Source organism: Aythya fuligula, chromosome 21 (genome assembly GCF_009819795.1).
Source record: "Aythya fuligula isolate bAytFul2 chromosome 21, bAytFul2.pri, whole genome shotgun sequence".
NCBI classification, from domain to species: Eukaryota; Metazoa; Chordata; class Aves; order Anseriformes; family Anatidae; genus Aythya; species Aythya fuligula.
The window spans coordinates 1985587-1999031 of NC_045579.1; the positions used below are offsets into that span (position 1 = coordinate 1985587).

The 13445-nt window shown below is 56.3% G+C and overlaps 3 protein-coding genes across 4 annotated transcripts; all 3 read right to left on the reverse strand.

Annotated features, from left to right (window-relative positions):
- Nucleotides 1–531: 531 nt before the first annotated feature.
- On the reverse strand, nucleotides 532–2736 carry C1QB (complement C1q B chain). Of its 2 annotated transcripts, none has more exons than XM_032201492.1 (3): nucleotides 2647–2736; nucleotides 1660–1829; nucleotides 532–1257 (listed from the first exon to the last, which is right to left on the reverse strand). In XM_032201492.1, the coding sequence occupies exons 2-3, from the start codon at nucleotides 1817–1819 to the stop codon at nucleotides 683–685; spliced, it is 735 nt and encodes a 244-aa protein (XP_032057383.1). In that variant the 5' UTR covers nucleotides 1820–1829; nucleotides 2647–2736; the 3' UTR covers nucleotides 532–682. The 2 variants fall into 2 exon arrangements, with proteins under 2 accessions (XP_032057383.1, XP_032057384.1); XM_032201493.1 differs by having other exon boundaries at nucleotides 1660–1832.
- A 1720-nt stretch (nucleotides 2737–4456) lies between these two features.
- On the reverse strand, nucleotides 4457–6570 carry C1QC (complement C1q C chain). The gene is made up of 3 exons (XM_032201478.1): nucleotides 6526–6570; nucleotides 5702–5891; nucleotides 4457–5465 (listed from the first exon to the last, which is right to left on the reverse strand). The coding sequence occupies exons 2-3, from the start codon at nucleotides 5880–5882 to the stop codon at nucleotides 4909–4911; spliced, it is 738 nt and encodes a 245-aa protein (XP_032057369.1). The 5' UTR covers nucleotides 5883–5891; nucleotides 6526–6570; the 3' UTR covers nucleotides 4457–4908.
- A 1365-nt stretch (nucleotides 6571–7935) lies between these two features.
- C1QA (complement C1q A chain) lies at nucleotides 7936–10193 on the reverse strand. The gene is made up of 3 exons (XM_032201525.1): nucleotides 10135–10193; nucleotides 9171–9343; nucleotides 7936–9026 (listed from the first exon to the last, which is right to left on the reverse strand). Exons 2-3 carry the CDS (start codon nucleotides 9331–9333, stop codon nucleotides 8458–8460), a joined length of 732 nt encoding a protein of 243 aa, XP_032057416.1. The 5' UTR covers nucleotides 9334–9343; nucleotides 10135–10193; the 3' UTR covers nucleotides 7936–8457.
- Nucleotides 10194–13445: the final 3252 nt, after the last annotated feature.

Consider the following 13445-nt stretch of genomic DNA (forward strand, 5'->3'; position numbering starts at 1 on the left):
GCTTTTCTTAACCCTGGGCAGGGAATTTGCAGGCCTCCGTAAGGAGCCAGCATGGTCTGCAGCATTAATTGACCGGCCGTGAGATGCTACTGAGTGCAGGCTGCACCTTGGGGTGCAGGGAGCAGCCTCCTGGGAAGCAGTGGGGCTGGCCTGGGTATTTGGGTGCTGTGTGAGGTGTCAGCTCTGTGGTGCAGCAGCAGGATGCCTGCTGGAGGCCAGGCACAGCTTCACCTGGAGCCTCCTGCTCAGAGCAGGGTGAGGGCCCTGCCTGCAGTCCCCCTGGACCCAACCCGTTGTGCCCCAGCGAACAGAGTGCCCGTTTTGCACCCCAGCTTTGACATGGGTGCCCCGTGGCCCCAGTCCTGCCTGTTTGGTCCCTGGGCCAGTGGGTGTGCTGTGTGATTTTCGAGGCTGCTTTCCCATCCCATCCTCCCACACCAAACCCAAGGGCTGGGAGAGCCCCAGGGCCAGGCTCAATGACAGGGAAAGAAGCAAACCCCAGGCAGGAGGGGACCAGCAGCAGCACGCGCTGTCATTTAATGTGCAAGACTGGCAACAAAAGACTGAGGGCACCGAATCTGGAGCAAAGAGTCATCTCCAGGGGAGTCCTTGCTCCTTGGCAGGGGAAGCCAGCGGTAGAGCAAGGGCTGCAGAGAGCGTCTGGGGAGATGTCTTCAGCAGGCTAAGCCTCAGGGAAGATCAGGAAGCCAGAAAAGATGCTGTCAGACCCTTCGATCCCCACGATGGCGTTCTTCTCCGTTGGCTCCAGCCAGACGGAGTCGTTCATTGCCATCTTGAGCACCACGCCGCCGGTGGTGATCTGGTAGCTGCTGTGCACGTAGTCGCAGAAGGTCAGCACCACGTCGCCCTTGCTGCCACCCCGGCCCTTTTTCAATCTGAGGCACAGGCTGCCCTTGGACGTGACGTGGTAGGTGAAGTAGTAGATGCCCGGCACACGGCAGGTGAAGCGGCCGTAGCGGTTCTCGTAGTGACCCTTCTCGTTCGTGATGACACGGTCGAAGCGGATGGGCTGCTCCCGGCGAGGGAAGATGCTGATCGTCCTGGCCGCTGAGAAGGCGGACTTGAGGGTGGCCTTGTAGTCCCCAGAGTCTCCCTGGGGGCCGGGGGGTCCCGTGGGGCCCTGCAGTCCCTTTGAACCCATGGGACCCCTGGGGCCAATCTTCCCCGGGTACCCCGGCGCTCCTGGGTCTCCCTTCTCCCCAATTTCTCCTTCGTCCTCCGCCTGGCCAGGGGGACCTAGAAAGCAGGAGGAAGAGGTGTTGTGGTCACAGCTGAGCCCCGTGGGACTGCAGAGGGGATGCTGTGAAGGAAACCACAGGGACCTGTGCTGGGTAGTGGGTGAGTGGAGACCCCTGCCCACCAAGCAGGCATGGCTCCCCTTGCTCTCTGCCCATGTACACCCTCCATCCCCAGGTCCCTCACGGTGTTTTCTTCATGGTGTTCCTGTCTGCCCATCCCCTGCTGTCCCTGAGCATCACCCGTGCCTGATAACACCTCAAAGGGCCTTGTATAAAGTGGTTTCTGCTGCACCACTTTCCCCCAAGCCGTGTGCTTTTCACCACGTTTTTTTTTTTTTTTTTTTCTCCTCTTGGTGTTTGTAAGATGATGTTTTCCACACCTGCAGCCCCTACCCCTTACCTCGATCACCCTTTGGGCCATTCTGTCCATCTCTGCCATTGCTGCCAGGCTGGCCGGGTGCCCCTGGGATGCCCGGGATGGTGCCGTAAGTCTTGCAGAGCGTGGCACACGCCAGCTGCCCTCCGGCTAAGCAGATCAACATCACCCACATGGTCTGCATCTTGTCTTCCCTGCTGGAGCACAAAAGGATGCTGAGGTGCTATGTAGCCCCAGGCATTGGGAGGGATGGGGAAGCCCCTCTGTGCTGCTCTGGAGGAAGATGCCTAGAAGCACTCCTGGGTGATAACCACAAATAAGGGAAAGCATCTTGTTGTGGATCTAAATCCACTCTTCTTATCACCTTGGAGCAAACAACCCCTCTGGGCAGGTTGGGAAGGATTCTCAGTCTCTTTCCACTTCAACAAGTGTCCAGAGCTCCAGCCACATCCACACAAGTTAGCCCATCCCAGAGGACTGATGCCCAGCCTCATTGTGCTGCTGCCAGGAGTCTATGCCTGAGACAGCCGTGCTGCACAGGAGGAATGCACAGGTATGTCCTGCAGCTCCCTGCTCCGAGCCCCGCTGCTCCCTCAGAGGAGAGATTCTTCATCCCAGCTTAGGACCACAAAGTGCAGGGCCAAATCCTTCCCCAGGACAGAGCAGTTTCAAGCCCTTGCTTTCCAGCACTATATCTGAGGAACACCTTTAATCTTTGCAGATAGATCAGATATCACCCAACTTGCCCTCCTAACCCCCGTGGCTTCCCCTTCTGTCCTGCTTGCTCCATCCCAGAAGTATTTCTGTATCTAACTAGCCTAACTGGGGCAGTCACCTGGGCTTCCCTGGGGTCTCATCTTCCTTCTGCCCTCCCTGCATCCCACAGCTCGGCTCCTTCCCCCAGCTCCTGGTGCAGCCAGGGCTGGGGTAAGCATCGAGCACAGAGAAGTGCCAGTGACACAAGGACTGGTTGCCCCCCTTTGTGCTTTTGGGTCCCCCATGTGCTCCTACCTGCAGGAGGGAGCTGGTTCTCAGCCTTCAGGGCAGCTTGCTCTTACCCCGAGCTTCTCGTTGCACAGACTGGGAAGCAGAGCAGGACACACCAGCGTCCTGCTTGGAAATGACCCTGGAGGGAAGCAGAAGTTTGCTGCAAGGATTGTTGTGAAAGAATCTGGCCACATCCTTTTTTTTTTTTATCTTTAGTTCATTGTCACTTTCATATCCCTTATGAATGCCATCTGCCAGCTCAGCAGAACGTGAACTCCTCAAACAGCGACCCGGGGTCCCTCAGGTGAACAGCTTTGGCCCTGGGGAGCGGGGGGACGTTCACCATGCCCTGGGGGGTCTCTGTGCCTTGCTCAGCTCTGCTTGCTCTGGGGAACACTGCCATGAGCTCGATGCAAATTCAGGGCAGTCCCTTGGGAGAGAGGAGCATTGCACACTCACTTTGCTGGCTTCATTCAGGCTTCTCTGCACATACCCAGCTCTGCTTGGAAGAGACACCAGCCCAGAGGGTGTGACATGGCCTGAGCATCTATCACCTTGAATCTGGCCCCCAGGTTCTCCTAAATGTTGTGAAAGGGGAGTGATTTTGCCCTGCAATAAAAGTATTTCCAATTCCACTCTCTGTTGATGCCCTGTGGAGGTGAAGTGGAGACAAATGGGAGGAGTAGAGCTCTCCTGCTCCAGTGTGCAGCAAGCCACCAAGAAAAAGCTCTGTTGGGTTTTGGTGGTTCTGCAGCCTCCAAAAACATCAGCTCCTTCTCTCTGGCTCTGGGAGGCCTCTTGTGCTTCCCCTGCCCTGTCCTTCCATGTCCCCTATGGGTAACACTTTTTGTGGTCCAGGTCCCTGCAGAGCTAACCCTGCACCTCTGGGCTTTACTACCCCTCGTGGAAGCCTTGCTTGGTGGCACCAAGCCACACACCAGCCTGCTGCAGTGGGACAGCTCTCACTGTTGTCCTACCACATTGGGTGGGGGTGGCACATGGCCTTGGATGTGGCTCAGATCCCGTCCCCAGAGGGTCACTGCAGTGCTGAGCGGTCACTGAGGGTGACAGCAGAAGTCACCAGGGAAGAGCTGTTTCCCAAAACCACGTCCACTCAGCCCCTTTTGGCCAAGAGCTGGCTGCCCTGCACCATTTTGCTGTGAAAACCACGGCCTCTCTTGAAGGAGTTTCTTGGGTTCAGCCCAAGGCTGAGTTTGCTCTTTGCCAACCCTCTGCTATTCCCTGTTGCTATCATGCAACACCCTCAGGCGCCCCTTGGCCATTTCTTCCCAGTTAGCAGCGACGTCTTTGTCCCCAGATAAATTTCTGGTGCCTGCACTGTGCGTGCGGAGGTGGCGGAGCCCTCTGGCTGTCATCTGAAAATGGGGAGGGGGTAAGTGCCTGGTGAGGCAGGGTCCCTGGGGATGTCCCAGCTGCCTGACACCTGGCTACAAGGCTTGCTGTGTGGGCAGCTGAATTGCATCCACTTGGGTGGGAAGGGGAATATCAGAGCCCCTTCCTGGGGGCGTCTTGTCCCCGTTAAGTGAGCACTGCTCAAGGGGAGGGTCCCCTTCCTGCTGTCAGTGCAGCTGGGGACCCTACTGAGTGAGCAAAGCCAGCACTGCGAATGGTTTGTGAGGCTGGTGCTGAGCACAGCCCAGCCAGCGAGGGCTCAGGGACGTCCAGACGTGGTGCAGGCAAGCAGCCAGTTCACATACACACGCGCTGCTGTGCGTGCCACAGCCAGCCAGCCACACATGGGCTCCACCTGCAGAAAGGCAAATCACGAAGAAAAAAAAAAGATGCTCAGCCAGGAGTACTGGGGAAGGATTTATTGACACTTTCCACAGCCAGCTCATGGCAAAGCTGTTGCTTCCAGCCTGCTCCAGGACCCCTGACTGTCCCTGGTGCATCCAGTGTGGGAAGGGGAGAGACACAGAAAGACCCTTGAGCCCTGGCTCCAGCAGCACAAGGTAACGGGGTGTTATCAGGGCAGTGCGTGGGAGGTGGAGATGTTTTGCTGCATGAGGCAGTGCCAGCAGGACTCCAGGGGCTTGGTGCTGTCACTGCAGGCACAGATCCAGTTGGACGTGCCCGGCCCCCTTGCTCAGGGACTGTCTGCATGCAAACCCCAAGCCAGGGGATTGTGGCTGGGGCGGACTCTCTTGCTGGAGCTTCCCACCCAGCAGAGAAACCTGGGGCATGAGCAACAGCCTGGCAGTGAGCAACAGAATTTGCAGGGCAGGGCAAAGGGCTTGGTGTGCTGGGCTGAGCTCCGGTGCTCCTCTAGTCTGGGAAAAGCAGGAACCCTGAGAAGATGCTGTCTGAGCCACCGATGCCCACCATGCCATTGTAGTCGTTCACCTCCAGCCAGACCTCGTTCCCAGCCTGCAGGTGGAGGAGGATGCCACCTGAGCTGACCTGCATGGTGTTGGTCTTGTGGTCGCAGAAGCTGGCCATCTTTCTCATGTTCTTGAACAGCAGGACGCAGAGGTTGGCCGTCTGTGAGCTGTGGAAGACGAAGTAGTAGAGGCCGGGGAGCTTGCAGGTGAACTTGCCGGTGGTGGTGTTGTAGTCGTTGTTGGTGTTGGTGATGACGTGGTTGAAGATCACGGGGATGTTCTTTAAGGGGTGCTCAGCCGTCTGCCTTGTCACCGAAAATGCCGACTGGTGCTTCTGCTTGTAGCTGCCTGGCATGCCTGGCTCCCCAGCACTGCCCATCTCCCCGGGGTCTCCAGGGGGACCGGGGGGACCGGCGGGGCCCGTCTTGCCTGGCAAGCCAGGAGTGCCCGGCTCCCCTTTCATACCCTTGGGACCTCGTGTAGCAGGAATGGCTGGGATGCCTGTGGAGCGGTGAGGAGGGAAGGAGTTAGCCACAATGAAAGGACATGGGGAGAGCTTTCCCCAGACCCTTTCCATCAGACAGAAGAAAGTTGTTTCCTTCTGCCCCATCTGCAGATTCTGGGAACATCAAGCACTTCTCCAAGTGCAGGGACGTTGCTCTCCATGACCGGCAACTAAGGCAGGCTCAGTGCCTGTGGTTTGACAGCCTTCATGGTTCCCCTCCTTGCTCACTCACCTGGCTCTCCTTTGGCTCCCTTCAGCCCATCTCGGCCATCCCTGCCTGGCACACCCGGCATGCCTGGCAGGCCTGGAGCTCCATAGCAGCTGTGGGAGGGATCTCCGGTCACTGCAGACCCCAGGTGCAGAGGTAGGAGAGTGAGGGCCAGACAGAACTGCTCCCAAAAGCTCTGCCTCATTTTGGAGCTCTGGATGGTGGAAAAGGGAAAGAAAGCACTGGGATGAGGTGCCATGGCAGGGTGGCTTTCAGTCCGTGAAGCAAAGGAGGCTCAGTGCTATGAGGGTCACAGCAGCTGGAGCCTTCAATATTACCTTCCCCATGCCCATTGCTGGGTGGTGGGGAGGCCGATATGTGAAAAAAGAGCCTGGTATCATCACCAACCCTAGGGCAGCTGCTGGTGGGTTAGAATTTCAGTCTGGACAGAGCCATGAGGACTTGGGGTATCCGCTGCCAGCCCCAAGCTCTGCTGGCTCAGCACCCCAAGCCCCCTGCAGACATGCACAGCACTGCAGAGCCGTGCACCACGCTGCCCCGAGGCTGGAGCTCCAGGCTGCACCGAGCTGATCTCACCCATCCTCCAGCAGCAGCCTGACTTCTCCTGCACAACGGGATCGAGTTCCCATCCGCTGGGGATCTCCCAGCACAGCGCCTGGCCCAGGGGAATGGGTCTTCCCCCGGGAAGGAGAAGCATGCATGCCCCCACGAGACGTGAGCTGCTGGAGTGCCTGGCAGTGCTCCTGCCTCCTCCACAGCACCCAGCACTGCGCTGTGCTGCCAGACCTATGCGGCCCACCCCAAAGGAACTGCACAGCACCTCTTACCTCCAGCAGGGGAGCAGGGTGTGGGATCCTGCGCTGTGGAGCCCTGTGTGCCGAGGGCACTGCCTGCTGGCTCTGCGCGACCTGCGTCTCCCTCTGCGACACCCTCCCGGAGGAAGTCACACAGTTAGGAAAGAGCCCGATAGGGACACTCAGCCCCTGGCTGGCCCCCATCCAAGTTTCACATCCTCCTGCCTGGTTATTTTCTCTGAGCAAGCATTTCCCTGGCTGTCCTGCAAGACCTGTGCTTGTGCCAGGCCTTGTCACCACAGCAGCAGGGGCTGGAAGAACAGAAGTACCGGCGTGGCTGGACAGGGAACTTTTGCTGAGTCTCCAGGAGAAAAGGGGAGTTCATGTTCAGTGGAAGAAGGGATGGGCAATTTGGGCAGAGTACAACAAAGTTGCCAGCATATGCAGAAAGAAAATCAGAAAGGCTAAAGCCCAGCATGAGCACAACCTGGCCACTGTGGTTAAAGATAACAAAAAATGTTTTTACAAATATATTAATTGTAAGAGGAGGGCCAAGGAGAACCTCCATCCTTTCCTGGAGGCAGGGGGGAACATGACTGATGAGGATAAGGAAAAGGCGGAGATTCTTAATGATGTCTTTACATCTGTCTTTACTAGCCAGACCACTTATCCTTGGGGTACTCAGCCTCCTGACCTGGAAGTCTGGGACAGGGAGCAGAAGAAACCCCACACGTTTTAGGTGGAAACAGAGACCTGCTGCTTCACCTGGACTGTCACAAGTCCATGGGGCCATAGTGAATCCACCCGAGGGTGCAGAGGGAGCTGGTGGATGTGATTGCTGGGCTGCTTTCCATCATCTATCAGTGGTCATGGTCATCCGGAGAGGTCCCTGATGACTGGAGACTTGCTAACGTGGCGCCCAGCTATAAGAAGGGTCATAAGGAGGATCCAGGAAACTACAGGCCTGTCAGCCTGACCTTGGTGCCAGGAGAGGTGATGGAACAGGTCATCTTGAATGCAACCACACAATGTACGTGGTACAATCGAGGGATCAGGCCCAGCCAGCACGGGTTCAGGAAAGGCAAATCCTGCCTGACCAACCTCATCTCTTCGGGTGACCCTCCTGGTGGATGAGGGAAAGGCTGTTGGCGTGGTCTGCCTAGCCTTCAGCAAAACCTTTGGACATAGATTCCCACAGCATTCTCCTGGAGAAGCTGACAGCTCATGGCTGGGACAGGCACCCTGCTGGGTTACAAACTGGCTGGGCGGCCGGGCCCAGAGACTTCCCCCGATCCTCCCCATAAGTGAAGGCTCTGCTCGTACACTCAGGTCCCTCCTGTCTTATCTAGAGACAAGCTGGGATCACTTCTCTCCCTGGGCAGCTTGGGACAGCCCAGGACATCAACAGTTTGCTGCAAGTAGGAAAGAAACCACGAGCAGTTGTCAGGGAAGAAGAGGTTTATTTGTACTAATGAGGACGATGTGAGAGATAACAGTGGCCTTGCACCAGAAAGGCATTTACAGTGGTTAGTGTAGCAAAAGCAGTGGCATGTGGTGATTTCACACTTGGGAACAGCACCAGAGAACAGCCCCGGTGACAACTGATCCCCTTTGGTGTAGGGTCTGAGCAGTTGGGAGCAGAAAGGGCTACCGGGGCCTCCATGAGGCAGCGGGACGGCCGGCCTGCATCCCACAGACAAGAGCAGGCTCATCACAGCCTGGAGGGAACTGCTGGGGAGGTCTCGGCACTGCAGTGGTCACCCACAGCCTGGCTGCTTGGTGATCCTGGCAGAAGCACAGGGCCTGGCTGGCTGTTAAATTTGAGGCCATTGCTGAGGCCTTTGCTGTGCTATAAGGCCATCCTACATGCTCGCAGGGCTCAAAGACACGGAGACACACACACAGCAGTGCTCTGACACTAAGCATCTTAGCTATGGGCTGGCAAGTCCTGAGGCTGACGGCCCGTCAGCCCGTCTGTGGGAAGAGCATGAAGCCACTGAAGACGCTGTCTGCCTCGGAGCCGCTGTAAATCTGGCTGCCCTTCACGGGGTCAAAGCTCACTGAGACCTGGTCACCCACGGCCAGGCTCAGCACGCTGCTGCCCGAGTTCACCTGCAGGATGTTGCGGCTGTTGTTGTCGCAGAAGCTGACCACGCGCTCCCTGTTCTTGGTGATGCTCAGGCAGAGGTCTCCGATGGAGACCACTTGAAAAGCAAAGTAGTAGAGCCCGGGGATGCGGCAGGTGAACTCCCCGCTCTGGGTGCTGTAGGAGTTCTCCTGGTTGGTGATGATGTTGTCGAACACCACCGTGCTGCCCCGGTTCATCTTGGACTTCCGTGAGGCAGAGAAGGCAGGACGTGGCTGCTCCAGGATATTGCCAGCCTTCCCCTTGGCCCCTCTCGGTCCTGGCTGCCCTGGCACCCCACGGGGGCCGGGTGGACCATGGAAGCCCCGGTTTCCTGGGTTGCCAGGAGGCCCTGGCTCACCTTCATCCCCTTTGGGTCCGCGGATGCCTGTCCTTGGTGCCGGTTTCCCTGGGGAGAGACATTGAGATGATGTTCATGCCATAGCTGGCAGGGCTGGCATGGCCCAAGCAGCTCCTGCAGCCTGCTCTGCTCCTGCCAAGAGGCTCGAGGCTCCCAGGCCACCCACACTGTGCGTCCCTGGCTGCCCCTTACCTGGTTCTCCCACGTCACCCTTCTGCCCTGGCCTCCCATTGAGGCCAGGGACCCCAGGGAATCCGTCTTTGCCATCCGGTGCCCGACACACCTGCTCCTCAGGCAGGGCTGTGCCCAGCACTGCTGCTAGGGCGCTGGCTGCCAGCCAAAGGCCGAGACGCATCCTGCAGTCCCTGCAAGCACAGGAGAGGGGGAATTTGGGGTGGAGGCAAGATCACAGCAAACATGCACGTGGTGCACGCAGCGACAGATGCACCTTGGATGCGGACATGCAAGTATAAACATGGGTTTTCATCCAGACCTGTGGAGATGTGCAATGCACAGACACAAGTGTGCATGCACAGACCCACTACGCCACCTACGTGTTGTCTAATTCAGGTAGCCAGACACCACGTTGGAATGTTGAAAATAATTTCCCTGTTTCATTGCGTGATCTGAAATCATTGATGTTACTGAAAAGCCCTGACGCGTGCCCATGGCAGGGCTGTGGGAGAGCCTGGGACACAGGGCAGGGCATAAAGCCTCTGGTGCATGAAGAGATTGTCTCCTCCCGTGTTTGGGGAGTAAGCACTCCCATGGGATGGAGAGCACAGGTGAGGAAAGGGTGTAAAGAGACACAGTGGAGGAGAGAGAAACAGGAAAGGAATAAGCAGTAAAGGGATAAAAAAAGCACGAGGGATGCAAGTCCCCAGCACGGAGACCTGGAGGACAGGAAGGATGTCCTGAACACACACCAAAGCCTGGGATAATCGGTCTGGGAATGGCCTGCAGAACCCAGCAGTGTCCACATCCACACAGTGGAGTGAGAACAGATTTACCCCTCTGCGTCACCTCCTCCCCGTTTTCCTACTTCAGACTCCCGTGGAGGCTGGGGGGCAAGTGGAAGAAGGATGAGGACAAGGGGCAAAGACGGGAGAGAGGTGGCAGAAGAGGCACATGTCCCCAGCTGTCCGGGCTGACTTACCTCCTGGCAGGGGTGAGAAGGGAGCAGTGAGAATCGGCAGCTCTGTTTGCTGGCAGCTCTTCCTCAGGAGCAAGGGGGAAGAGCAGCAGGGAGGGCGGGATGTCCTTGCATGCACAGAGGTTTACACGGTTGCAGAAGTGCCAAGTTTCACTTCTTTCCACAGTTTCTTTTCTGCCCTCGACCCTGGCTGTGCCGGTCATCGTCAGGGAACAGCCTGGTCAGCAGAAGTGCTGGCGCCTTCTGGGACCTCAGAGAAGTCCAGCAGCATGGGGAAACACCAAGGTGGAGGAGGCCCAAAGGCAGGGCAAAGCCCTGCTGCTGCAGGAGGTGGCTGCTCCAGCAGCCACGCAAGGGATGCCCCCCTCAGGACGGCAGGCAGAGCACGGCTGCCTGATGCCCAGCCTCTCCTCTCTTGCCAGCACTTCCCTGGGTTCCCCCTGGATGTGATCCAGCATCTTCTCCCCCAGCCTGTTCAGGATAATGCTTCTCTGCCTTTTTGCAGTCCTGTTCCTTTTCCTGCTGGCTTGGCCTGATAGAGATGAGGTGTGCTGCCTGCTGCTGGCACTGCCATCCCCTTCAGGTGGTCAGGATATGGGGTATGGTGGCATCCATCCAGTGGTACCCAGTCTGATAAAAAGGCTGGAGGATATGTCTTATGAATAGAGTCTGAGGACATGTTGTGTGTCTAATTTGGAGGAAAAAAAAGGCTGAGAAGTGAACTCATGGCTCTCTACAACTTCCTGAGGAGAAATAGAGGGGGTCTCCTCTCTCTGCTCACCAATGGTAGGATCACAGAATCAGAGAACAGCTTGTGTTGGAAGGGACTTTAAAGGTCATCCAGTTCCAACCCCCCACCATGGGCAGGGATGCCACCCTCTAGATCAGGTTGCTCAGGGCCTCATCTAACCTGGTCCTGAACAGCTCCAGGGATGGGGCATCCACAGTTTCTCTGGGCAGCCAGTGCCAGTGCCTCACCACCATCTGAGTGAAGAATTTCCTCCTAACCTCTAATCAAAATCTCCTCTAGCTTAATTTAAAACCATTCCCCTTGTCCTGTCATTATCTGCCCTACCAAAAAGTTGCTCTCCATTTATAAGCCCCCTTTAAGTATAGAAAACCTGCACTGAGGTCACCCCAGAGTCTTCTCTTCTCCATGCTGAACATCCCCAGTATTCTCAGCCTTTCTTCACAGGAGAGATGCTCCAGCCCTCTGACTGTTTTCATGGCCTTCCTCTGAACCTGCTCTAACTGCTCCATATCCTTCTTGCGCCTGAGACCTGGACACAGGGCTCTAAGTGGGGCCTCACAAGAGCAGAGCTGAGGGGTACAATCCCCTCCCTCCCCTGCTGCCCACCCCTCTGTTGATGCAGCCCAGAATGAAGCTGGCTCATGTCGAGCTTTATCCACCAAAACCTCCAAGTCCTTCTCTGCAGGGCTGCTCTCAATGAGTTCTCCCACTCTGTGCTCATGCCTGGGATTGCCACGACCCAGGTGCAGCTCCTTGCACTTGGACTTGTTGAACTTCACTAGATTCACCTGGGCCCACTTCTCAAGCTTGTCCAGATCCCTCTGGATGGCAGATGCATGGAAATGACACAAAGCTGTGCCAGAAGAGGTTAGAAAAAAATTATTTGCCTTGAGAATGGTCGAACACTGAAACAGGCTTCCTAGCAAGGTGGTTGATGTCCCATGCCTGTCAGTATTCAAGAGGCATTTGGGTAACACCCTCAATAATATGTTTTACCTTTTGGTTAGCCCTGAAGTGGTCAGGCAGGTGGACTCAATGATCTTTGTAGGTCCCTTCCAGCTGAACTGTTTTGTGCTATGCTATGCTGTTCTAGTAAAAAAATCAACCATGGAGACTCGTGCACACAAAACTTTGCTCATCAGTATATCTCCATTAATAATTACCTTTGGAGATCTATCACTGAGCTGGTCTTTAATTCACATCCCCTCTTAATGCAATATAATACACATTTTTAATCAAAACGTCAAGCCCATAATAAATCAGATGCCCAGAAGAAAAAGCAATTTTATTCTATCAACATAGTTCCTCTGTCAAGTAGGCCTGTAATCGTGTCAGGAAAAGATGACAGGTGAGTTTGAAAAGACCTGCCTTACAAAAAATGGTGTTTCTGGACAGTAATTGTATTTCTGCCCTATTGCCCTTTGTTAATATACAGCCAAAATGAGACCACTCCATCATTTCGTCCAGGGTTGATGGATGTCCTGGTGCTCATGTGTCCTCTGTCCCTGACTGTCCCCTTAACCTCACTTAAATGCTGAATTACAAGGGACTGGCCACAGATTTCCAGCATCTCGTGGAAGCTGGTGTTGGGCTGGACAGCACCTCCTCCAGGTCCTTGAGCCCCCTGAGCAGTGCTTGGCCCCATTCGCTTGAGTTTGGGGTATTTTGTGGCTAAGCCAGGTCTTCCTTGCCCATCTTCTGAGCGCCTCTCTCCTCTTGATCTGCATCTGGGACACCCGTGGCCCAGAGGAGCTGCAGGCTGTGGTGGCCACCGAATGGCTGAGTCCTGGTGGCTTCAGCAAGCCACGAGGTGGCAGTGCTGTCTCAGCCACGCGTGGTGGCGTAGCCCCGGAGATGCCCGAGATCCCACAGACCACATCTCAGGATGTCCGACTGCACGTCTGGGATAAGCACCGATAAATCACAGCTCGAGAGCCAGAATAAAGCAGCTCCCTGGTAGGTCCACAAATGCATTTCCCTGAGACTGGGAGCAGTTTGGCACCCCCAAAGTGGTGTTCCTTCAGTGAGGGCCAGGCCAGTGGGAGCTGTGAGGGGTAGCAAAGCCCTGGCAGGTTATTTCTGGAGTGACAAGAAACCTGTGCTGGTGGTGTAGCACCACTGCCAACAGACTCTGGCACATGGAAGGGGCTGGGATAACAGAGGGAAGCCCCAGGGGACATGAAATGGCTCCATGCCCAAGGCAGACAGGAAAATAGGTGTACATGGGAGAAGCTAGAGGATGAAAATGCTCTGCAGGGCACTTGGTGATCCCACACCCAACCCCAGAGAGGACAGATCTGTGCCCCCCTTTGCCTTCTTGCTGCCCTCTTGTCTGGTGGTGCCAGGCAAGATAGGTCAGTGCCAGCCCACCCTTGCAGCTCTTCACGGAAGAAAAATGACCCCTGCAAAGCCTCCTCTCTGTGTTCCCAGTGCTGGCAAGCACACATGAGTTGCCTGACAGCAGACAACAGGGAGAGATGCTCCTCTGCTGCCTTCCCTGCTGGGGATCCCCCGCAGTGCTGAGCAGTGATGGGCAGGAGCTCTCGGAGGAAGATAAATCAGG